The sequence below is a fragment of the Salmo trutta genome, chromosome 29 (genome assembly GCF_901001165.1).
Source record: "Salmo trutta chromosome 29, fSalTru1.1, whole genome shotgun sequence".
NCBI classification, from domain to species: Eukaryota; Metazoa; Chordata; class Actinopteri; order Salmoniformes; family Salmonidae; genus Salmo; species Salmo trutta.
This window is the reverse complement of record NC_042985.1, coordinates 36,670,634-36,697,423: the sequence shown is the minus strand read 5'-3', so window position 1 is coordinate 36,697,423 and position 26,790 is coordinate 36,670,634. Positions and strand designations below refer to the sequence as shown.

Below are 26,790 nucleotides of genomic sequence, written 5' to 3'. Positions count from 1 at the left end.
AAAAAAAAAAAAAAAAAAAAAAAAAAAAAAAAAAAAAAAAAACTCTGCCTCATGTACCAAAGTCATACATTTTTTTTTTTTTTACAAATAAAACATTATGTACTCCTCATAAACATCCATTGTCCCATGGTAACAGTGAGTCAGAAAAACAAGATACTGTCCTCCACAACTATTATTCCCGGTCTTTCCTGCTCCATGCACAAGGCAACTATTGTATTATAGAAGATGAATGACACATGTTAACATTGTTAACTAACTGCCCTAAAGCTGAGAAGACAAGTCATGAATAGTGGTGCAGTCAGACAAAGAGTCAACTCTAATTTGGTACAGAAGCTACTGTGATTGTGACCTGCAAATGACCTGAGAGCACAGTTACCTGGTGGTCTCCTGAGGGGTCTGGGGTGCCTCCTCGCTCGAAGGGACAATGTTGGTCAGGGTGACCACGTCCCCCGCCCGGCTGTTCCTCGCCTTCTGGTTGGAGATGGAGCGGTTTGACTCAGGGGACCACTCCTGGACAAACAAACAACTGTTAATAAAATACACTTTAAAAAAGCATGGAACTATTTTAATGTTTTCTAACTATCACCAGCTGATAACATCCCATTTTCTCACACATACAGGGTCTTCTTCCAAATAGTATAGTTTATTTTCAACATCTCTCACACTTACTGAGTGAAATATCTATTGTATTCATCTGGCATATTGTGTGTTGAATTTTTTTTTTTTTTTTTTATGTAATCATTGCAGTCAATCAAATCCACACCCAAACACCACAAAAAGAACAGCCACCTCACAGAACTGTAAGCTAAACCAAAATCACCATCCAATGAAAAGTGGAGAAAAAAAGACAATAAAACGGTGTTAACTGTATCCTCAGTTATCAGTTTCGCCAGTCACATGTTGAGGCATCATCTTTGGGAGGATACTAAATAACCAGAGCGCTTTTGAAGCCTTGTGCTGGAGCCACTACAGAGAGATGTGTTGCTCCCCAGCCAGGACAAAGGGCCCCTGTGTCCGGGGAAACCAGTGGGAATGCCAAAGGATTCCTAAGGAGACAGGAGAGCTGCCTCATTCTCACTCTCCACAAGCTTCACAGTGGCTTTGCCTGGAACTGTAAACCAATGCCGGTTTCCAGATCAGCATGCTCCTGTCTGCCAGCTATCGCCAGCTTTAAATGGATCATTATGAAGTACAGGATTTTTGGTTCACAGTAGCTGTAATTTTCCACAAAACAGAAAAATTGCATTTTGCAGCCTCCTGCATGTGCAGTAGAGTGAAGGTGGTGAATGAGGAGCAGTTTTAATAGCCTGGCTTACAAACCTTGGGCTGTGTGTGGGGTGGGTCAGAGCTGGCTTTAGCTCTAAGAAAGCACTCCAGCATTCCAGAACCCACTCAGGTCCACATGTTACACAAGGGCCCATTCAATGTCATCCCCATTCGGAATTTACCAACAGTTCAAGCAAGAGCGCAATATGGCTCTATGGAGAAGATTTCTTATTTATATGAACAGTGAACACCTTTTACAACATTTCTTTACCAGATCATCTGGGTTTCATATATACACTATTTGAAAAATCAGTAAACACAGGACACATTTATTAGAAGCTTATGGTATGCAATTTGTATTATAACTCATGTGCCCTCAGTCAATAGACAATTGTTTACATAAAAAGGTTAGACCGAAAAAAAATGTCCTTTACCTCAAACTGTGGCCAGTTCATGCTCATGCCAGGCCCATGGGTGTTTCTCCACCACCTCAGGTCTTCGCTGTCATTGGCTGCAGTGATGGTCTGGCCCAGGTCATGGAACAGGACCTTGAATCTAAGGGACAAATTCCTCTTAATCACTGGAGTCACATTCTCCACACAATACTGTGGTCAATGAGCAAGATCGCAGCCACACGTGTTGAACTAACGACAACTATGTAATGTGAACATCTTGGGTAGGAATAAAAAGGATAACAGGCGTATGTGTCAAAATGAGAGCACACACTTCAAAAACCATTATAGGAACATAAAATACTTAAAACCATTTATAAAAATGGGAGGACATGCAGAGGTCCACAAATAAAACTGAAATCACCATAACATTTTTTATTTAGCTTTCTATTGGAATGTGTGACTGAGGTTGTTTTTGTTATGGGATTGGTGGACTTTATCCAGTCAAACCCATAGATCAACCCTTACTGTACTACGCTAGGTTTATCTCAATCGCTGGTAATACCAAGCTATAAGAATGTGGCCAAATTCCACTGAATATTTGTTCAGCCCGACCATCAACAGTGGCATGGTCACCTGGCCCTTGTCTAAATAGAGTAAGGACCTGATATGAAAGACTGCTAGTTAATGGACAACACCAGCAGTTGAACATTCACTCCTTGTGTACACATACTGTTGAACAGAAATGTAGGCTAATTCTACAAAGTATTTGCACTATTAGATGCCCACACTCAAAGTTCACTTTTCAATCTATGCAACTGTAAAACATGACTGATGTCTCATCATACCTGTAAGTAGCAAATGTCCAGTGCCCAATTCAAGATAAATGGAATATATATTTCTTATAAATAAATCTATGAACCAAGATACATTGTTAACCATTAATAGACGTGTACAGAAAAAAAGTCAGCAGAATGTGTGATTGTCATACCCATCCTTGCTGGAGAGGTCCAAGTGTGTGTGGATGTCCAGCAGGACCTCCTTGAAGAAGCACAGCCTGTTCTTCTCGGCCTCCTGGGTGATCTCAAACACCTGCTCCATGTCCTCCATGTAGCGTGGGTTACAGCGGTTCAGCTCCTCCAAAGCCTTCTCATAGCGCTCCTTCGCCTGGAGTTAAAAATCAGACACACAACTAACTAGACCTCTGGCTTCAGACACAGATCACAGCATCACCATCTTTAAGTGCAAAACAAAAAAAATGGGAGTATACGGTAAAAACGCATTAGCCATATACACTACCGTTCAAAAGCCTGGGGTCACTTAGAAATGTCCTTGTTTTTGAAAAAAACAAAAAAAAAACAAAAAAATGGTCCATTAAAATAACGTAAAATTGATCAGAAATACAGTGTAGACATTGTTAATGTTGTAAATGACTATTGTAGCTGGAAACGGCTGATTTTAATGGAATATCTACATAGGCCCATTATCAGAAACCATCACTCCTGTGTTCCAATGGCACGTTGTGTTAGCTAATCCAAGTTTAAAATTTTAAAAAGGCTAATTGATCATTAGAAAAGCCTTTTGCAATTATGTTAGCACAGCTGAAAACTGTTGTCCTGATTTAAAGAATAATAAAACTGGCCTTCTTTAGACTAGTTGAGTATCTGGAGCATCAGTATTTGTGGAATCGATTACAGGCTAAAAATGGCCAGAAACAAATACATTTCTGAAACTCGTCAGTCTATTCTTGTTCTGAGAAATGGCTATTCCATGTGAGAAATGGCCAAGAAACTGAAAATCTCATACAACGCTGTGTACTACTCCCTTCACAGAACAGCGCAAACTGTCTCTAACCAGAATAGAAAGAGGAGTGGGAGGCCCCGGTGCACAACTGAGCAAAGCACAAGTTCATTAGAGTGTCTAGTTTGAGAAAGACGCCTCACAAGTCCTCAACTGGCAGCTTCATTAAATAGTACCCACAAAGCACCAGTCTCAACGCAAACAGTGAAGAGGCGACTCCGGGATGCTGGCCTTCTAGAGTTCCTCTGTCCAGTGTCTGTGTTCTTTTTTCCCCATCTTAATCTTTTTATTGGCCAGTCTGAGATATGGCTTTTTCCTTTGCAACTCTGCCTAGAAGGCCAGCATCCCGGAGTCGCCTCGTCACTGTTTGCGTTGAGACTGGTGCTTTGCGGGTACTATTTCATGAAGCTGCCAGTTGAGGACTTGTGAGGCGTCTGTTTCTCAAACTAGACACTAATGTACTTGTCCTCTTGCTCAGTTGTGCACTGGGGCCTCCCACTCTTTCTATTCTGGTTAGAGCCAGCTTGCGCTGTTCTGTGTAGGGAGTAGTACAAAGCATTGTACGAGATCTTCAGTTTCTTGTCAATTTCTCACATGGAATAGCCTTCATTTCTCAAAACAAGAATAGACTGACGAGTTCCTTATTACTAGCCATTTTGAGCCTGTAATCAAACCCACAAATGCTGATGCTCCAGATACTCAAGTATTCTGAAGGCCAGTTTTATTATTCTTTAAATCAGGACAACAGTTTTCAGCTGTGCTAACATAATTGCAAAAGGGTTTTCTAATGATCAATTAGCCCTTTAAAAAATTATAAACTTGGATTAGCTAACACAGCATGCCTTTGGAACACAGGAGTGATGGTTGCTGATAATGGGCCTACGTAAATATTCCATAAAAAAAAAAATCTGCCGTTTCCAGTAACAATAGTCATTTACAACATTAACAATGTCTATACTGTATTTCTGATCAATTTGATGTTATTTTAAAAAATGGACAAAAAAAATGTCCTTGTTTTTGAAAGAAAATCTCATTTGTAAGTGATACCAAACTTTTGAACGGTAGTGTACATTTATATATTTTGTCCTGTTAAACCATTTTAAATATTTATACATTTAAAAAAAACGTCAGATGCCAGGAAGCACTTGGCTTTGACCTAGCTAATGTTGTTTGGCATGTTGGTAATCTGAGAGAAAGAGCCCTGCCCTCCCTGAGCAGACAGAGTGCTTATGGGGTGTAGTCACAAGAGATTAGCTGTGGGCAAGTAAACAGACATAAATCCAGTTTTCAGGATTTACTGTATAAATTACAAACTATCCCTACATTCTAAATTAGGCAGAGCTTTGTTTATAGGAAAGCTTTGATTATCAAATCAACATCAATGGGACCTTACTGTGCACTTCCTACAGCTCATTATAGTTTAGACATGGGAGACTAACAGTAACAGCCTCCACAGATCCAGACTGTCAAAAACAGCTGCCAGTCTTTCTGCTTGTTGCTGCCACTGGACAAGTCTCAGCACGCCAAACAGTCATGTTTAAAAAAGGCACATCGGTATGTGCTTCCCCACCCACAATTTGACACTTGACTACAGGCTGCCTCTAGACAGCACACCAACTAAAACAAAGCTTTGTAACTGCACTAAACCAATTCCACCAACACATCTGCTATTTAGACTGGACAATTAGCTGATCCTATATGTAACTAGGCAAGTCAGTTAAGAACAAATTCTTATTTACAATGACGGCCTACACCGGCCAAACCCGGACGACGCTGGGCCAATTGTGCGCCGCCCTATGGGACTCCCAATCACGGCCGGTTGTGATACAGCCTGGACTCGAACCAGGGTGTCTGTAGTGATGCCACTAGCACGGAGATGCAGTGCCTTAGACCGCTGCGCCACTCGGGAGCCCAAAAGGCTGGTACAAATAACATATTGAATGCTCAAGAGTTTGGCTTGTTACTTGTGTTCATGGGTTAACAGTAGGTTCAAAAGTATCAGGATTCCAGCTAAAGTACAGCGTGTAAGAAAAAACCTCAATGACCTCACAAGCCTCTTAACTAACATAAACGTAATGCAAACTGATGACTAGCTAGCTGAATACTTATTGTTCACATATGATCGGTGGAGTTTCAGTACCTTCTCTGATTCCTGGTTGCATTTCTCGACACGGTCTGTAAATTTGCGGACCTCTTCCGGTGACTTGGTGGGGTCAGCCTTGGCATGGGTCTCGCGAGTCAAAGCAGTCTTCTCCTCTTTACGGGCCTGGTGGTAACTCTTCTTAGACGACTCCACCTTGGACAGAGGAATTTCTCTATTTACAATCATCGCCAACCCCACATCTACATTGTATTTGGTACAAATCATTCCCTAGGCTCTAGACCTCAGCTAAATCTGGTAATTAATAGTGTGGCTGTTGAACAAGTCAAGGAGACAAAATTACTTGGCATTACCTTAGAATGTAAAACTGTCATTGTCAAAACGTATAGATTCTATGGTTGTAAAGATGGGGAGAGGTCTGTCCATAATAATATTAAGCTTTGCTTTGACACCGCACTCCAAAAAGCAAGTCCTGCAGGCTGTAATTTTGTATTATCTTGATTACTGTCCATCATGTGGTCAAGTGCTGCAAAGAAAGACATATTTAAGCTGCAGCTGGGCCGAAACAGAGCAGCACGTCTTGCTCTTCATTGTAATCAGATGGATAATATAAATACTATGCATGCCAGTCTCTCTCGGCTAAGAATCGAGATTGTTTCTTATAAAAAGAAGTGACGCAGTCAATGTGTTGAAAATTCTAAATTGTTTGTGTAGTCAACTGACACACAGCTCTGAGACACACACCTAGCCCACCCGACATGCCACCAAGGGTCTTTCCACAGTCCCCAAATCCAGAACAAATGTAACAAAGCGTACAGTATCATATGGAGCCATTATTGCATGGAACTCCCATCTCATATTCCTCAAATTAACAGCAATCCTAGTTTCAGAAAACAGATAAAGCAACACCTCACGGCACAACGCCTATCCCCTATTTGACCCAGATATTTTGGGTTTATGTATTGATACACTACATGACCAAAACTATGTGGACACTTGATCTTCAAACATCTCAATCCAAAATCACGGACATTAATAGGGAGTTGGTCCCCCCCTTTGCTGCAATAGCAGCTTCCACTCTTCTGGGAAGGCTTTCCACAAGAAGTTGGAACATTGCTGCGGGGACTTGCTTCTTTTCAGCCACAAGAGCATTAGGTTGGCCACTGATGTTGGGCAATTAGGCCTGGCTCGCAGTTGGCGTTCCAATTCATCCCAAAGGTGTTTGATGGGGTTGAGGTCAGGGCTCTGTGCAGGCCAGTCAAGTTCATCCACACACACCGATCTTGACAAGCCATATCTGAATGGACCTTACTTTGTGCACGGGGGCATTGCCATGCTGAAACAGGAAACGGCCTTCCCCAAACTGTTGCCACAAAGTTGGAAGCAAAGAATTGTCTAGAACGTCATTGTATGCTGTAGCATTAAGATTTTCCTTCACTGCAACTAAGGGGCCTAGCCAGAAGCATGAAAAACAGACCAAAACCATTATTCCTCCTCCCCCAAACTTTACAGTTGGCACTATGCATTGGGGTGTTCTCCTGGCATCCGCCAAACCCAGATTCATCTGTCCGACTGCCAGATGGTGAAGTGTGATTCATCACTCCAGAGAACGCGTTTCCATTACTCCAGAGTCCAAATGGCAGCAAGCTTTACATCACAGCTTTACACCACTCCAGCCGACACCTGGCATTGCGCATAGTGATCTTAGGCTTGGGTCAGTGTCTGCTCTGCCATGGAAACCCATTTCATTAAGCTCCCGACAAACAGTTCTTGCGCTGATGTTGCTTCCAGAGGCAGTTCGGAACTCCGTAGTGAGTGTTGCAACCGAGGACAGACAATGTTTACGCGCTTCAGCACTCAACGGTCCCGTTCTGTGAGCTTGTGTGCCTATTTCTTTTTTTATTTTACCCTTTTTTTATTTTACCCTTTTTTTCCTCACCAATTTCATGGTACCCAATTGGTAGTAGTTAGTCTTGTCTCGTCGCTGCAACTCCCATACGGACTCGGGAAAGGCGATGGTCGAGAGCCATGCGTCCTCCGAAACACAACCAAGCCGCTCTGCTTCTTGACACAATGCACATCCAACCCGGAAGCCAGCCGCACCAATGTGTCGGAGGAAACACCGTACACCTAGCGACCTGGTCAGCGTGCACAGTGCCCGGCCCGCCACAGGAGTCGCTAGTGCGCGATGAGACAAGGATATCCCTGCCGGCCAAACCCTCCACAACACGGATGACGCAGGGCCAATTGTGCGTCGCCCCATGGGCCTCCCGGTCGCGGCTGGCTGCAACAGAGCCTGGGCTCGAACCCAGAATCTCTGGTGGCACAGCGATGCAGTGCCTTAGACCACTGCGCCACCAGGGAGGCCGTTGTGTGCCTATTTCTACGCAGCTGAGCCGTTTCCACTTCACAATAACACCACTTACAGTTGACCGGGGCAGCATAAGGGGGGCAGAAATTTGACGAATTAACTTGTTGGAAAGTTGGCATCCTATGATGGTGCCACATTGAAAGTCAATGAGCTCTTCAGTAAGGCCATTCTACTGTCAATGTTTGTCTATGGAGATTGCATGGATGTGTGCTCCATTTTATACACCTGGGTGTGACCGAAATTGCCAAATCTACTAATTTGAATGGGTGTCCACATACTTTTGTATATATAGTGTATGTAGTCTGTGTGCCATTTTACAATGTATGTAGTTCTGTCATTGAGCTTTTCTTGTATATTGTTACATTTTCAGTCATTTAGCAGCTGCTCTTATCCAGCGCAACTTACAGTAGCAAATGCATACATTTTTCATACTGGTATCCCGTGGGAATCAAAGCTACAAATCTGGCGTTGCAAGATTCATGTTTTACCAACTGAGCCACACAAGACTAGCAACATACATTTTCTGTATTATGTCATGTTTCATGTTTTGTGTGGACCCCAGGAAGAGTGGCTTCTGCATTCACAACAGCTAACGGGGATCCTAATAAAATACCAAACAAACAATACTAAACAATGTATACTACTAACCTATTATTGGTCATTCAGGGTTGATGTCAAACCATTAAACTGGTTAAAAAAAATAAAAAATCTAATAAGAGCAACACTCACGTCTTTCAGTTTCCGGACCCAGGGTTTCTGTGCCTTGCGGAATCCTTCATCTGCATCCTTTGTCTCCCGGAAACCTCCGATCATCTGCTTGTGGAAGGCATCTTTCTGCCAGTTACGGATCTTCTCGCTGTCCTCCACAGCCAGGTGCTCCTTCAGCTCCATGTGGATCTCACTCAGCCTATCAGCAGCATTCATGAAGGCATGCCACGCCTTCTCCAGGGTGCCATACTGAGGCCCTTCAGGGGAATAATGGACACATTTCGGATAATGGACACCCTTCACAGGGTTAATGGACACATTTCACTCCAATAACACTTGGCTCCAAGTCATTCTCAGTGAGAGTGAATTCATTATCCAACCAGTAAATGATGACCTATATGTTTGGGAAGGGTGTCACATCCGTTTTATGTACTAGGCACTGGCAGGGTGAGAATGAGAAGGTTGAGGCAGTATATGAGCTTTACTACAGGCTCTTTTGGGGGTGGCCACGGTGAATGAGTCCCTCCACTACCAGGCCAACTCACCTTTCTCCACCACGCCCCTCCACTTCTTGGCCCAGTCACTCAGCTGCTGGGAATAGCCCTTCTCAATCTTGGCCCGCTCCGCGAAGCAGCCGACTAGCTCGTTGCACAGCTTGTGTCCTTCGTCGATACGCTTCACCGTCCTCTTGTAGTGCCCCGGCTGAGTAAAGATGGACATACACTTGTTCAAGAAAGATCTGCTACATATGGAGAACAGTCACATAAACCGCATATCAGTCTCATTCTGAACGTTGCATAGTGCTCGATATGTGCAAGAACCCTAACCTTAGTGATGAAATCAGCTAAACACAAATTGGCTTTTTATTTATTTACTAAATAAATAACACAGAATACACATACACGATATGATGGCTTGTTACACAATGGAAAGGGGGTGGGGAAAGAGAGTCAACTTATCGTACATACATTTGGAAACTACGCTCACCGAAACCAGAATACTTAGCACGCTAACCACGGCTCAGTCGGATTAGAAATGCAATATATTCACACGTAGCCGTCTCTCTGTTTAACTCGATGGATACGTCTATCGGTAGTGGCTCGATGTAAGGCTCTGGTTGTCCACCAGAGGTCACAATGTCTTTTGGTAGTGGAGTGATTGTTAGACAACCATTAGTGCATCTGAAGAAACTATTCTAAGAGGGATCTGTTCTTTCCCCTCATGTCTTTGGTCAAATTCTAGGACCACTTTTACATGCACAGCTGCAGACTGAATATTTTTTGGCTCCTAGGTGATCTTCACCCGTGTTGAGTTTGAGAGTTTCTATCCATTTGTCAACACTCAGTTCGCGCTGCATGTTGGCTGGTCTAATGTAAATTTCATTAGCTAGTCCATTTAAGCACTCTGGTCAAAACGGGGGCATTCCATCAGGCCGTACACTTTCAGAGTTAGTTACGTTGTCATACCATCACAAAATAATAAACCATATCACAGGATTATTCTTTAGATCCCCATGGACCATTCTTAACATTCCTATCTTATGAATATTGTTACAAAGTTAATTCTTTGGCCGTTAGAATTGTTGGCGGCAAAGGTCTTCTGTAGACAAAAGGGATTTCTTTCCCAATACTGCAGGGCAAGAGAAAGTTCTCTCTAAATTTACGACCCAGTGTTTAGGTGTCAAGACAAGCAGAGCCCCCCTTCCACTCTTCTGTGGGAGAGAGGTCTGGCTATCTTCAAACATTTGCCTAGCTGATGAGTCTTTTGATTCACTGTCAGGATAGTCATGACACCAGGGAGAGAGACATATTACATCACATAATCAACCACTGAACTCTAATGCACAGAGTAGGTGACTACTGCTGCTTGTTTTCCTCGGAGCAAGTGATAACTTGATGGGGCAGGCCTGATGAGGTGAGGGAGAAGAGGAGCCAACGGAATGAGGAACCTCTTACAGCCAGGACATGGAAATGTATAATCAGCAGGGACTCATTACGCGTGTTGCCCTGTAGTGTTTCTCCTGAAAAGGAGCCCTCCATGAAAACGATGGAAGGCTACCTGAAGGGGCAGTCCTGTGGTAGTCCCACTTCCACACAAAGAATGGTCAGTTCCACAGGGTTGGCAGCCCTGGGGGTGAAGTTTTTAGCTTACCTCCCAGAAGCTTTCGCAGCTCCCGACGTCTCGCAGGTCTCCATTGGAAGACATTTCGGGATCACCTTTACAGCACGGAATGATGGCGGCAATCTGTTCAACTGAAGAGAGAACATGTAAGACTGACTGTAGATGGCCTATGTAGCTAGATATAGTTATGTGCAACCCACTCAAACTTCTGGGAGTGAAATTCAAGAGAAAAATGCTGGAAAATTGCCAAAAGCAACAGTAGCAACTACCATGTCATCACAAGAGACAAGTAAACTGCTGCCCTACTTGGCAAGCATCCATGGGGTTAATACCAAAGCAGTGGCTGGGCAGAAAAATAAAACTAAGAGAGAATATTTCTCATTTCCCACCTTTCACCCTGACCATGCTAACTTTCATGCATTTTCTGACCAAGTGATCCACAGCACCACACATGACGTATCCAGTCACAAGATATTACGTCACATCCTTAATCTGTAGAAAAGGCCCCATAGCGTCACCTCACAGAGCTAATGAGTCTACCCTGAAGGTGTAATCCAGTAATCCCTTAGGGTGAGGGGAGAGAAATAAGCAGAGCAGGTCTCACCTCTGAGTGTCCATCTGTCTGAGACGATTGAGCTGAGGCAGAGACAGACTTGTTTTAGCCAGGCTGAGTGGGGCTGGGGCTCTTAAGATAACAATGCCCTGTCATCCAGGTCTACCCAGCAGCACACTAACATACAGTCATATTAATTGCAAGTCAACCAAATAGCTGATATCTAATATGTTTCTCAAGAGCAAAGCACCCTGACACATCCACATTCCTTGAGCTCTAGTACACTCATATGCTTGAAAATAAAAAAAACAGTCGTCGCATGGTCAATTGATAAGATAATTCAATATTAAAATAAAACAAATCTAATCTAGATTCATTTTTAAAAAGCCAATAAGCTAGGTGAAAATGAATTTCCAACTCAAAATGAACCCGGTACAGATACACAAAACATTACTTGCGAAAAAACGTAAGAAGTTTAACGAAAAAAAAACTGGAAGTTTAAAGGATAGTTTGGAAATGCAATTCCTCAAAATGTTCTTAGGAACTTCGTAAATATCTTATATGACATTGACGTGCTTGAAACTAATAAGCCTATATGACAGGGATCATCAGATTTTGTTATTTCACACAGCCATCAGACTAGCTAAATCAAAAATGGATAACCAAGAAAAGATATTGACTCGATGGTGGAGGAAATAGCAGCCAGGAAAAGGTTGCTGTGGGGGAGACTTGATAACTGCGGGGTCACTGCAGAGACCAAAAAGAAAGGATGGGCGAGAGTGGCCGAGTCGGTCTCTGCCGTCTGGGGTATGGCAAGGGACAGTGACGCCGTAAAAAAGAAGTTGGCTGCTAAGAAGGGAGCTGAGAGACCATTCATGTGGAACAGCTGGAGGAGAAGGTGTCATCTATCATAGAGATGGTGGAAGACCAGTAAGTTAGCTAGCAAACGTGTAAAGACATTATAGCCAATGATGTTATAGCCAAGTAGTTCTTCGGAAATTGACGAGATAGCGCTAGCTATTTAACACTTCTAGAATATTGTAATATATTGTTAATTACTAGCTAGATAATGAGCTAGTAATTTGTATTCTTGATGTTTTTAAAATATCCGGTAACCAACTGTCTGTCTGTGGTGCAAGAAAACGTTCATGGTTACAAAAGTATCCATTCGTTTCAAGACAAGGGTTTAGCTGTCCTAAAGTTAAGTACATTTCCAAGAATCCTATTTCTTCTTAGGAAAAATCTTAAGAACATTTCCAATAACTTTGAGGAATAGCAACTTTGCTAAAAACTCTTCTTAAGTCTATAGTTAAGGGGGGGGGGGGGGGGGGGGGAAATGGCAGTTAAGAAGTTTCTTCTTCTTAAGGTTTTGTGAATCCGGCCCCAGTTCCTTATACGTCCACTTCCCCGGTCCTGTTCCTGATTGGCACAACTAGCTAATACAAAGTCAAACGGCTTCCTTTGACAAACAATTTGAGGAAGACTATGGATTCGGGTGAACATTCATTACCAAGGCTATACAGTGTGACTTTGCACTGATAAAAACGCCCTATCAAGTATGGCTGACCCCATTGTGTCGACTGGTCGATAGGAAGTTGGTCAAAGAAGATTTTTAGTCGAGCAGATGCAAATATTTAAAAAAAATAATGGTACACGAGACACCTGTCTGAGTGGACTAATCTATTGCGGAGGCTGCAGGGATGGCACACAAGTATCACATTTACCGTTAATTACCACCATTTCTAATATTTAATGTTTGGTTAAGGTAACTTCTGTTAATGCATTCAATATAGTATTATTACAGTCTTACCTTTGTCCTTGTAGGAGTGGGCAAGTTGTTTGCAGAGCGCACAACCTAGGCTACACTTGTGAGAAACAAGTCGTTTTGGTTTGTTTCATTCCATTTACAAGTTGTCAATTTATTACTTGTCATTTGTTTGGAGCTCTCCTGTCAATCTTGAGTAGGCTTATACAAATGTGTACATTTGTGGATTGGATACTGTTGTGGAGGTCTTAACTCACAATCAAATAAATTCTCTTAGCCTTTCTATTTTTTTACCTTTATTTAACTAGGCAAGTCAGTTAAGAAATTCTTATTTTCAATGACAGCCTAGGAACAGTGGGTTAAATGCCTTGTTCAGGGGCAGAACGACAGATTTGTACCTTGTCAGCTCGGGGATTCGATCTTGCAACCTTTTGGTTACTAGTCCAACACTAACAACTAGGCTACCCTGCCCTTTATTATTATTATTTTTTTAAACAAAATCAGTTTTTATCCATTGAGAATGACAATAGCTCCTCAAAGTAGCCCATTTGAAAAATGTTCCCAGCTTTCTCCCTTTTGATAACCAAGTGGAAAACATTTCATGCACTGATCCGGTGGAACTGTAATAAAAAGGCCTACCCGATTACGTTTATCCCTTGCGCAAATAGCCTACAGCTGTGTGTCTGTCCGGAGCTCACTGGCAGAAACTGGGGGCCCATAATATTTTAATACAATGCTGCAGGTTTGCTAGCAAGTTTCAGGCTGGATCCAAGTTAATAGTTGATACAATGTTTCAAGTTCCTTTCAGACAGGCAATGCATAGCCAATGTGATTTAAAGGATTTTTTATTTTTTTACCTGCAATGTTTATTAGGATTATGTAGGCTGTTTGTAAATATTGGTAATGACAATAGAAGTTACTTTTAGATTTGTATAAATTTACATTTAGATATAATTAAGCAATAAAAGGCATGAGGGGGTATGGTATATGACCAATATACCACAGCTAAGGGCTGTTCTTCTGAACGACGCAATGCAGAGTGCCTGGATACAGCCCTTAGCCGTGGTATATTGGAAATATGCCTTATTTCTATTATATACTGGTCACCAACAGAGCAGAAAACACAAATGGTATACGGTCTGATAAACCAAAGCTGTCAGCCAATCCGCTTTCAGGGCTCGAGTTTATAATTTTGATTAGGCCTCCCGAGTGGTGCAGCGGTCTAAGGCACTGCATCACAGTGCTTGAGGCGTTACAGACCCAGGTTCAATCCCAGGCTGTCACAGTCGGCTGTGACTGGGAGACCCATGAGGCGTCGCACAATTGGACCAGCGTCGTCCGGGTTAGGGGAGGGTTTGGGCGCCTACAAGCAGACTTCACTCGCCAGGTGTACAGTGCCTGGTTAAAGTATTTTTTCTTAAGGTTCAGCTATATTGATCATGGTCTTTTAGTAATGTGTCTTGATTTTTAATTGCATCAGACAAAGTAGCCTACATATTAGTTACATTTCATTCAAACAGGGTGTGTCTCTATATAGAAAAATACACGTTTTAAAATTTTCAACCAATTGATTGGTCTAAAAGAACAGATGACTCTTGGTCGGCAAAGATTATTATAATAAATATATATTTTTTCTTAGTCAAGTACAGCCCTACTATCAAGTCTGAAAACCCACAAGGGAAATGGAAAAAGTCACTTTGCAAAAAAGGGTTTGATGACCAAAAAAAATATTTAAAAAATACAAATAAAAACTGTAGGTTGGGCAGGGCGCGACACACACCTAACTAGATTTAAAAAATATATATAAAAAAAAAAAAAGAATATTGACACCCCTTCAAATTAGTGGATTTTTCCATTTCAGCCACACCCGTTGCTGACAGGTGTATAAAAATTCAGCACAGCCATACCATCTCCATCGAGAAACATTGGCAGTCAAATGGCCTTACTGAAGACCTCAGTGACTTCACGTAGCACCTTCATAGGATGCCACCTTCCCAACATGTAAGCTCGGCAAAATTCTGCCCTGCTAGAGATGCCCGGTCAAGTGCTGTTATTGTGAAGTGAAAACGTCTTGGAGCAACAACGGCTCAGCCGTTGTAGGCCATAGAAGCTCACGGAACGGGAACGCCGAGTGCTGAAGCGCGGTTGCAACACTCACTACCGAGTTCCAAACTGCCTCTGGAAGCAACGTCAGCACAAGAACTGTTCGTCAAGAGCTTTGTGAAATGGGTTTCCATGGCAGAGCAGCCACACACAAGCCTAAGATCACCATGGAGCAGTGCCAAGCGTCGGCTGGAGTGGTGTCAAGCTCGCCGCCATTGGACTCTGGAGCAATGGAAACACGTTCTCTGGAGTAATGAATCACACTTCACCATCTGGCAGTCCGACGGATTAATCTGGGTTAGGCGGATGCCAGTATGACACTATGATTTGGGGAAGGTAGCATTAACTAAGGTTTGGTGGAGGAGGAATAATGGTCTGGGGCTGTTTTTCATGGTTCAGGCTAGGCCCCTTAGTCCCAGTGAAGGGAAATCTTAACGCTACAGTATACAATGACATTCTAGAGGATTCTGTGCTTTCAACTGCGTGGCAGGCCCTTTCCTGTTTAAGCATGACAATGCTCCAGTGCACAAAGCGAGATAGGTGGAAGAACAAAACTGGCCTGCACAGAGCCCTGACCTCAACCCCATCAAACACATTTGGGCTGAATTGGAATGCCAGGCCTAATAGCCCAACCTCAATAATGGTCTTGGCTGAATTGGTGCAAGTCCCCACAGCAATGTTCCAACATCTAGTGGAAAGCCTGACCAGAAGAGCGGAGGCTGTTATAGCATGAAATGGGGGACCAACTCCATATTAATGCCTATTATTTTTTGAATGAGGTGTTCGACGAGCATGTGTCCACATACATATGCATGTAGTGGACATGCTACACCATTATTTTTTAAATTCATACAGGTAACAGACCTACAAATATGGTAGACATTAACCATATTTCCATCCACATTATTCATGCAAGTAAAGTCATATTGTATATAAAAAGAAAACTTTAGCTGTCTTGATTAAGTGGTGAAAGTGCAAGGTGATGAGCTTGATGCTGCTTTCCAATAAATATCGAGGGTCTTATTCTGGTGACATGATCGTCGATGCATGACTGACCAAAGTATTCTCGCTCTTATCCATAATCTCATCAGTAGACTAGCCAACCTGCACAGCCTACCTGCACTGTATCTGCAAGCTGATGGCTAGAGCGCAGGTGCCAAGATCAGAGCAGGCACATTTTCTATTTAAACTGTTGCGTTGTGACAAAAAAAAAAAATACAATTTTTTTTGGTAGAGTTGAAAATGCACGGGGAACACAGGGAACTTGATTTTTATTCGGTACATGAAAACAGATGAGAAAAAGTACATGGTGCGCGCTTCGTCATCACGCACTGATTTTAAGCCTCAACAAGTCCATTCAGTGGAAACATACACATTTTCTTTATGTGGTTTCTAGAATATTCGCATGAGAAATGGCACAATTGGATGGGAATTGAGCTACTGTTAAATGGAAAATGTTACACACGCACAATTTCCTTAGAATACCCTTGGTGAGAATTGCCAGACCTCAGTCAGACAGAGTTAATGTGACATAGCTTTTAGTGTGATAAGCTGCTTGTTTACGTTCACACAGGACTGATATTAACAGATCATCATGGATGGACTGCTTGGGATGAAGAGGCTAATTTTGTGGGAGACAGTTTAGGCATTCAATATCCCTCAACTTTCTGCTGGCTAGGAGAGGTGGGGCAGTGCTGTCAGGCAGCAGAATGTATGCTAGCAGGAGAGGCATTTTCCACAAACATGCCAAAACAGGAACATCTATGAGAGGCTCACTTCAGCAAGGCCTGCTAATTGAAAAAGTAAGTATCTCTGACCCATCTCAAGAGCGGAAAAGTTGGGGATGCAGCATGACAAAAGTGATTGAAGCCCAGGGTAAAGTAATGTAAGCCCTGAACCATGGGGGAAAACTAGTAGCTCGTAGGGAGGGTAAAGGAGGGGTCAAACACCACTAATCTCCAGTCAATGACCAGCTGACGGCATAAGTAAGACATATCAGCAGCTTGAATATCTAGGTCACATTGGATTCAACATACGGATACAGATTTAGTCTCTGGATGGGCCAGAGGCTCAGATTCAATAGATACTAATATGTAATGTTTTTATACAGATGCCATAAATGTATGGAATCTAGGGATATTATTGTCCCTTAACGGAATATGAGGGGGAAAAAAAAAGAAAAAAAAATATCGAACAGATGGCTTTGCCATACTGATATATTTAAATCACAAATAAATTCAAAGGCAGAGCAACCACTTCACACTACAGAAGATTAAGTCTGTAAACATGACAGGCTGCAGAATCATACCCATGACATCTGGGTCTCTTTGCATGTAGCCTTTGCTAAAGATTACATGCTCAATCTCTGAGTATTTGTTAAAACCTATAAAATTCCCCATTTAAAAAAAAAAAAAATGTAATATTGAAAAAGCCCAAAAATAGGTGGAATTCAAATTAGGTCCTTGCCTGACTGTGCCTTTTCTATTCAATGTATATTGTCTAACAAAAACCTTTAAAGCACCATGCAGAGTTTCCTAAATGCTGTGGAAAACAAAGTACATGACAAGCATTAAGGAAGACCCTTGACACTTGAAAGCACAACCACCATAAGTGTGAGCTGAGCAACAAACGTCCACACAGACCCAGAGGCAAAAGATCATGTGCTGCAGGCCTTCAGAAGGACAACATCCCTGTGTCAGAGGATGTTGACGTTCCACCGGTCACCGACTTTGTTTAGGCAGTATGCTCAGCTCATCCAGATCACTTAGCTGAACTGGAATTATTCTGTTTAAATCTCTGGGAGATGAAATCCCCAGCGGGGGCATGGCTGACAGGGATGGCTGACAGAAGACAGCAGATCCTGTGTAGCAGTCAGAGGGATTTGGGTCAAACACTGCTGAACCCTTCATGGAAAAGGGCACTAGTCATCTCAAGTCAGAGCTGAAAACAAGTAATTGTGGGCCAGTAGGCCAAGGACTGAACAGCATAGAGGGAAATTGGATACCAAATGGCAGCACATTCAGAACCCATTATGGGAGCTTTCACCCCTCCACCCCCCCTCATCCTTAGATGTGGCTTTGAGAACAACTCGTAGCATGTGGAACTGGTTTACTTACATTGCTTAGAGACAAACATTCCAGCTAGATTAATAAAATGACAAAACCTAGAGCTAGAAAAACACCCCCTGGAGATATTAAGTTATAGGTCTCTCCTCGGGATGTTATCCATACTGACAGAGTAAGAAACTGAACATTGGCTCCTGTTACCTCCGAAATTGGTTTAGATTAAAAGGAGAAGCCAAGAGCTCATAAACCACACTGGAAACTTGTAGTCATTAATCTGATTAATGTATACGAGCAGCATGGGCAGCTATTATTTTCACTGAAAGTGCAGTTCAAAGTCTGAGCAAGCATAGAATCCTCAAAATAATTTCCTTGTTTTATTTCTTCAACATACAGTGCATTCGGAAAGTATTCAGACCCCTTGACTGTTTGCACTTTGTTACGTTACAGCCCGATTCTAAAATGGATTAAGTTGTTTTCCTCAATCCTCACACACGCAAAAGGATAACATTTTTCAAATATATATATATATATATATCATATACATAAGTATTCAGACCCTTTACTCAGTACTTTATTGAAGCACCTTTGGCAACAATTACAGCCTTGAGTCTTATTGGGTATGACACTACAAGCTTGGCGCCTGTTGATGGGGCGGCAGGTAGCCTAGTGGTTAAAGCGTTAGGCCAGTAACCGAAAGGTCGCTGGATCAAAATCCCCGAGCTGACAAGGTAAAAATCAGTCGTTCTGCCCCTGAACAAAGCAGTTAGCCTAGTGGTTAGGCCATCATTGTGAATAAGAATTTGTTCTCAACTGACTTGCCTAGTTAAATAAAAATAAACCTCTATTTGGGGAGTTTCTCCCATTCTCTGCAGATCCTGTCAAGCTCTGTCAGGTCTCTTCAGAGAAGTCCGATCGGGTTCAAGTCCGGGCTCTGGCAGGGCCACTCAAGGACATTGAGATTTGTCCCGAAGCTACTCCTGCATTGTCTTCTTTCTCATGGTCTGAGAGCCTTTAGATGCCATTTGGCAAACTCCAAGCTGGCTGTCATGTGCCTTTTACTGAAGAGCAGCTTCCATCTGGCCACTACCATTAAAAGGCCTGATTGGTGGAGTGCTGCAAAGATAATTGCCCTTCTGGAAGGTTCTCCCATCTTCACAGAGGAACTTTGGAGCTCTGTCAGAGAGACCATTGGATTGTTGAACACCACCCAGACCAAGGCCCTTCTCCCCCAATTGCTCAGTTTGGCCAGGCGGCCAGCTCTAGGAAGAGTCTCGGTGGTTCCAAACTTCTTCCATTTAAGAAAGGAGGCCACAATGACCGTCAATGCTGCAGATTTGTTTTGCCTCAACACAATTGTCTCGGAGTTCAACGGAGTTCAAACTCCTTTGACCTCATGGTTTGGTTTTTGCCCCGACAGTCATTGTCAACTAAGAAATTGTTAACCGACTTGCCTAGTTACAGTCGGAAGTTTACATACACCTTAGCCACATACATTTAAACTCAGTTTCACAATTACTGACAGTTAATCCTAGTAAAAATTCCCTGTCTTAGGTCAGTTAGGATCACCACTTTATTTTAAGAATGTGAAATGTCAGAATAATAGTAGAGAGAATGATTTATTTCAGCTTGTATTTCTTTCATTACATTCCCAGTGGGTCAGACGTTTACATACACTCAATTAGTATATGGTAGCATTGCCTTTAAAAATTGTTTAACTTGGGTCAAACGTTTTTGGGTAGCCTTCCACAAGCTTCCCACAATAAGTTGGGTGACTTTTGGCCCATTCCTCCTGACAGAGCTGGTGTAACTGAGTCAGGTTTGTAGGCATCCTTACTCGCACACACTTTTTCAGTTCTGCCCACAAATTTTCTATAGGATTGAGGTCAGGGCTTTGTGATGGCCACTACAATACCTTGACTTTGTTGTCCTTAAGCCATTTTGCCACAACTTTGGAAGTATACTTGGGGTCATTGTCCATTTGGAAGACCCATTTGCAACCAAGCTTTAACTTCATGTCTGATGTCTTGAGATGTTGCTTCAATATATCCACAATTGTCCTCCCTCATGATGCCATCTATTTTGTGACATGCACCAGTCCCTCCTGCAGCAAAGCACCCCAACAACATGATGCTGCCACCCCCGTGCTTCACGGTTGGGATGGTGTTCTTCACTTGCAAGCCTCCCCCTTTTTCCTCCAAACATAATGATGGTCATTATGGCCAAACAGTTCTATTTTTGTTTCAACAGACCAGAGGACATTTCTCCAAAAAGTACAATCTTTGTCCCCATTTGCAAACCGTAGTCTGGCTTTTTTAAAGACAGTTTTGGAACAGTGGTTTCTTCCTTACTGAGGTGCCTTTCAGGTTATATCGATATAGGACTCGTTTTACTGTGGATATAGATACTTTTGTACCCGTTTCCTCCAGCATCTTCACAAGGTCCTTTGCTGTTGTTCTGAGATTTATTTGCACTTTTTGCACCAAAGTACATTCATCTCTAGGAGACAGAATGCGTCTCCTTCCTGAGCGGTATGATGGCTGCGTGGTTCCATGCTGTTTATACTTGCGTACTATTGTTTGTACAGATGAACGTGGTGCCTTCAGGCGTTTAGAAATTTCTCCCAAGGATGAACCAGACTTGTGGAGGTCTACAATTTTTTTCTGAGGTCTTGGCTGATTTCTTTTGATTTCCCATGATGCAAAGAGACACTGAGTTCGAAGGTAGGCCTGAAATACATCCACAGGTACACCTCCAATTGACTCCAATGATGTCAATTAGCCTATCAGAAGCTTCTAAAGCCATGACATCATTTTCTGGAATTTTCCAAGCTGTTTAAAGGCAAAGTCAACTTACGGTATGTAAACTTCTGACCCACTGGAATTGTGATACAGTGAATAAGTGAAATAATCTGTCTGTAAACAATTGTTGGAAAACTTACTTGTGTCATGCACAAAGTAGATGTCCTAACCGACTTTCCAAAACTATAGTTTAACAAGAAATGTGAGTAGTAGAAAAACAAGTTTTAAATGACTCCAACCTCAGTGTGAAACCTTCCGACATCAACTGTAAATAAAAAAATCTAAAAACTGAGGGACCTTATATAGACAGGTGTGTGCGCCGGTATAGGTCCCAGAAGGCAGGAAGCTTGGCTCCAGTGATGTACTGGGCCGTTCGCACTACCCTCTGTAGCGCCTTATGGTCAGATGCCGAGCAGTTGCCATACCAGGCGGCAATGCAACCGGTCAGGATGCTCTCGATGGTGCAGCTGTAGAACGTTGAGGATCTGGGGACCAATGCCAAATCTTTTCAGTCTCCTGAGGGGGGAAGGTTTTGTCGTGCCCTCTTAACGACTGTCTTGGTATGTTTGGACCATGATAGTTTGTTGGTGATGTGGACACCAAGGAACTTGAAACTCTCGACCCGCTCCACTACAGCCCCATCGACGTTAATGGGGGCCTGTTCAGCCCACCTTTTCCTGTAGTCCACGATCAGCTCCTTTGTCTTGCTCACATTGAGGGAGTGGTTGTTGTCCTGGCACCACACGGCCAGTTCTCTGACTTCCTCCCTATAGGCTGTCTCATCGTTGTCAGCGATCAGGCCTACCACTGTTGTGTCGTCAGCAAACTTAAATGGTGTTGGAGTCGTGTTTGGCCACGCAGTTGTGGGTGAACAGGGAATACAGGAGGAGACTAAGTACACACCCCTGAGGGGCACCAGTGTTGAGAATCAGCGTGGCAGATGTGTTGTTACCTACCCTTACTACCTGGGGGCAGCCCGTCAGGAAGTCCAGGATCCAGTTGCAGAGGGAGGTGTTTAGTCCCAAAGTCTTTAGCTTAGTGATGAGCTTTAAGGGCACTATGGTGTTAAACGCTGAGCTGTAGCCTATGAACAGCACTCTCACATAGGCGTTCCTTTTGTCCAGGTGAGAAAGGGTGGTGTGGAGTGCGATTGAGATAGTGTCATCTGTGGCTCTGTTGGGGTGGTATGCAAATTGGAGTGGGTCTCGGGTGTCTGGGAGGATGCTGTTGATGTGAGCCATGAGCAGCCTTTCAAAGCACTTCATGGCTACCGCCGTGAGTGGGCACAGGGACTATGGTGGTCTGCTTGAAACATGTAGGTATTACAGACTCGGTCTGGAAGAGGTTGAAAATGTCAGTGAAGTCACTTGCCAGTTGGTCCGCGCATGCTTTGAGTACACGTCCTGGTAATCCGTCTGGCCCAGCGGCTTTGAGAATGTTGACCTGTTTAAAGGTTTTGTTCACATCGGCTACCAAGAGCGTTATCACAGTCATCCAGGACAGCTGGTGGTCTCGTGTATGCTTCAGTGTTGCTTGCCTCAAAGTGAGCAGAATAAGGCATTTAGCTCGTCTGGTAGGCTTGCGTCACTGGGCAGCTCGCGTCTGGGTTTCCCTTCATAGTTTAAGCCCTGCCACATTCAACCAGCTTCAGAGCAGTAGGATACAATCCTAATCCTGTATTGACGCTTTGCTTGTTTAATGGTTTGTCTGAGGGCATAGCGGGATTTCTTGTAAGCGTCCGGATTTGTCTCCCGCTCCATGAAAGTAGCAGCGCTAGCCTTTAGCTCAATGCGGATGTTGCCCGTAATCCATGGCTTCTGGTTGGGATATGTACGTACAGTCACTGTGGGGATGATGTCATTGATGCACTTATTAAGCCGATGACTGAGGTGTATTCCTCAATGCCATTGGATATATCGCAGAACATATTCCAGTCTGTGCTAGCAAAACAGTCCTGTAGTGTAGCATCCGCGTCATCTGACCACTTCTGTATTGAGCGAGTCACTGGTACTTCCTGCTTTAGTTTTTGCTTGTAAGCAGGAGGATAGAATTGCGGTCAGATTGTCCAAATGGAGGGCGGGGGAGAGCTTTGTATGCATCTGTGTGTGGAGTAAAGGTGGACTAGGATTTTTTCCCCCCCTGGTTGCACATGTGACATGTTGGTAAAACTGATTAAAGTTTGCCTGCATTAAAGTCCACGGCCACTAGGAGTGCCACTTCTGGGTGAGCATTTTCTTCTTTGCTTATGGCCTTATAGAGTTGGTTGAGAGCGGTCTTATTGCCAGCTTCGCTTTGTGGTGGTAAATAGACGGCTATGAATAATACTGATTATAACTCTTGGTAGATAGAATACCTCATGATAAGCTGTCGACCACACTATCTCAGGCAAGCAATACCTCAAGACTTCTTTAATATTAGACATCACTCCAGCTGTTATTGACAAAAAGACACTCCCACCCCTCGTCTTACCAGAGGTAGCGTCTCTGTTCTGCCGATGCATGGAAAATCCCGCCAGCTCTGTATTGTCAATTTCTTCGTTCAGCCACATCTCGGTGAAATGTAAAATGTTACAGTTTTTAATCTCCCATTGGTAGGATAATCTTAGTATGTCATCAAGCAAGAAGAACGGAAGGCATTGGGAGTTTACTCGCTCGCCTCTGGCTTCTCAGAAGGATCCCCGATCTGCGTCCCCTTTTCCGACGTCTTTTCTTCACGCACAAGGCATGGATCTGGGCCTGTTCCAGTGAAAGCAGGATGTCCTTCCAGTCGAACTCGTTAAAAGAAAAGGTTTCTTCCAGTCCGCGGTGAGTAATCGCTTTTCTGATGTCCAGAGGTTTTTTTTTTGTTTTTTTTTTCGGTCATAAGAGACAGTAGCAGCAACATTATGTACACAATAAGTTAAAAAATAAGTTACACAAAAAAAATTGCACAAGTGGTTAGGAGAATGTAAAACATCAGCCATGTTCTTCGGCGCTATCTTATCGAATACTTTTGTAAATAAGGTAATTCAGTTTGTCATTTTAAATACAATTTCAAAAAAAATAATAATCACTGTCATTATGGGGTATTGATGAGGAAAATGTGTTATTTAATACATTTTAGAATAAGGCTGTAACGTAACAAAATGTGGAAAAGTCAAGGAGTCTGAATACTTTCCGAATGCACAACTCCTAAATATAGATCAGTCCTGCACTGAAGAACACAAAGTGATACTCCCAGTGTTTCACGAACCAAAGCAAACAATTGTGTTGCTACAACATGGAATAGACATTAACACAGCAAAGGAAATACTTGTGCTGAATACTATTAAAGCCTTAAAATGTATGGCATATAAGAACTCAGAATATTACTAATTGATTACTATCAATATTGACTGAGTAACACTTGTTTCGAGGAGAAAAACTTCACACATTCTAATTATTGGATTAAGAGGCCAGGCATTCTTGTATGAATCATTGTAGAGGTGAAGATTAACTGAGGGAGATGACATAAACCTCATAGCAATGGGGAAACAGTCATCCCCAAAAAGGTCAGACAAACTACCCAATAATATTCAGTCAGACAAATATAGCACAGAGTAAAAAAATAAAACATAAAAATGCATTATCCACAAATTGCATAGGAGTGGAACCCAAAGAGGACTTACCCAAGATTAAATTAATTGAGATGGGATGAGGTCAAAGATGAGGTCCCTGTTGAGGAACTTGGCTTTCTCTGTGGCACTGGAAGAGAGGTGCCTGTTGAGGAACTTGGCTTTCTCTGCGGCACTGGAAGAGAGGGGCAGAGTGTGAGAACTAACTAAGGAGAGCAGGGAGAGATAGAGTATAGAGGAGCACAGCATGAGCACTGGAGGAGAACCACTCACGGTCAGAGTATGACTGAGGCTGGCAGTCAGACGGTTATAATAAGTCCTGGCTCCAAAAGGTGGCAGATTCTGAATTAGAGAGTGAAATGCCACACAGAAGCATTGGAAAACCAGGTATGGGTGTGCTGGAAAACTACGCAGTGTGGTGGTCTTGGAAGAGACCCTCCAACTATGGAAGGTCAGGATCACATCTAAAATAACCTGCTAAGAATCAAAGAGATGGAATCCGTTTGAACGCCATAGAAATATTGGAACTTCAGCCCCAATGTTATCAACCCTGGGTTGGGGGGCTTAGACAAGGTTATTTACAGGTGTGGTCAAATATATTGGCACCCTTGCACTTTAAAATGTAGCAGAATGTTCGGTTCTCTTTTCGAAACTGGTTCAACGAAAAGGTGCCTCTTGGTCCCAAAACAAGTTTTCTGGAGACTTGTGGGAGGAGTGCTGATGACGTCACCCACTGAATGCACTTTTGGTATCCGGATTCCGTCCAGACAGAGGAGAAATCCGCACACAACGCACCCCTGACCACCTTCTGAAGTGGTCAACCAGATCTACACAAAAATCAGGCCAAGGCGATCTTCGTACTCTGATAGCAGAAGTCGCATGCAAGTATCAAGTGTAGACAACCAAAGAAACTGAAGGCAGGTGACATCCCCCATTGCATTTTCGACATTCCTTCGCTACATCAGGCTAACATTAAACATGCTTCTCTCACCAGCTGCAGCATATGGCCACTTACCAGAACTGAGACATCCTCCCTGTCAACAAACTGCATTTCCTCCACCTAAATTAAAGCATTCCTTATATCCATACATTGATAACTGAGTTGATAGACATGTTTGGGGCACGCAAACAGGGATCCAACCACTCAAATTGTTTTGCACTCAAGGATGCTAACACTAAACCAGCCCACATGTTGAGTATCTGACCCTTCGGTTGACGTTCTAGGTAGCCCGTCATGGAGTAAATTAGTACATTGTTTGAACTAGCCCATCCCTTTGAATAACAGATCCAGAGGACACTCCACTGAAGCACATGGCTTCAGTGATCTGGCATGTCAGTCATTGACACTGACGACTGAAGTCATGGATTATTTCAATGAGAGACCTGTTTTAATTACATAAGCAGTCCAATGCTGACAAAGGCAGGCTAATGGATCTGGATATCAGGGTTTCTCCAAACTCAGTCCTGGGGGCACACTGTGGTTTTTGCCCTAGCACTATAGAGCTGATTCAAATAACCAACTCATTATCAAGCTTTGATTATTTTCATCAGCTGTGTGTGGGGGACATATTTTTGGAAAACCCTGTGGATAGGACAGTGGTGCAAAGTGTTCTCCACTGTCACCAACCAACACAGGAATGTTTACATAAATGTTGTGTATACAGTTCCTGAGGTGAATCTCATACTTTTAATTTTTTCCAAGTTGAACATTTGATGAATTGTTTAAAAGATTAAAGAATATTTAGTAGCTGGTCAATTGCAGTTGCATATGCAATAACTAAAAACGCCACCTCAAGTCTAAAGTAAGGCATCCAGAATTCAAGCCCAATGGTTTGCATTGCTGCAAATCTTTCATGGAGCACTTACCCCAGTTAAAGGATCCACTGTTTGGCCACAGCACAGCTCCATGTACCCTACCCTAGAGGGCCAAGTGAACCTCAAATCCCAGTGTTGGTAATGAGAAACAAAGACATGTTTGTTCCACAACCTATGTCCAATAACTACTTAGAACAAAGGAATAAGAACATACTGTAGTCTGCTCTGTGCTAAAATCTCTGGAGGTGTCAATAATCAATACACGTTGTCTTCAACAACGAAAAAAAAAAAGAACCAGCAGTACTGAGGCCCTGAAGGACTGGTGTTGAATATCTCTGTA

At 42.9% G+C, this 26,790-nt stretch overlaps 1 protein-coding gene across 4 annotated transcripts in view; it reads right to left on the bottom strand.

The window, feature by feature from the left end:
- Nucleotides 1-26,790, bottom strand: part of LOC115167533 (protein kinase C and casein kinase II substrate protein 3) — a 32,064-nt gene that overhangs the window by 3,585 nt on the left and 1,689 nt on the right. For 3 of the 4 annotated variants that reach the window (XM_029722028.1, XM_029722024.1, XM_029722025.1), the window contains exons 2-9: nucleotides 24,690-24,810; nucleotides 10,790-10,890; nucleotides 9,184-9,340; nucleotides 8,660-8,895; nucleotides 5,599-5,754; nucleotides 2,650-2,825; nucleotides 1,701-1,821; nucleotides 377-510 (exon numbers count right to left, since the gene is read on the bottom strand). In XM_029722028.1, coding sequence (XP_029577888.1) covers nucleotides 377-510; nucleotides 1,701-1,821; nucleotides 2,650-2,825; nucleotides 5,599-5,754; nucleotides 8,660-8,895; nucleotides 9,184-9,340; nucleotides 10,790-10,843 — 1,034 coding nt within the window. In that variant the 5' untranslated portion in view covers nucleotides 10,844-10,890; nucleotides 24,690-24,810. Of the gene's footprint in view, nucleotides 1-376; nucleotides 511-1,700; nucleotides 1,822-2,649; nucleotides 2,826-5,598; nucleotides 5,755-8,659; nucleotides 8,896-9,183; nucleotides 9,341-10,789; nucleotides 10,891-11,363; nucleotides 11,436-24,689; nucleotides 24,811-26,790 lie in introns of those variants that run through there. The other variant, XM_029722026.1, reaches the window with a different exon arrangement.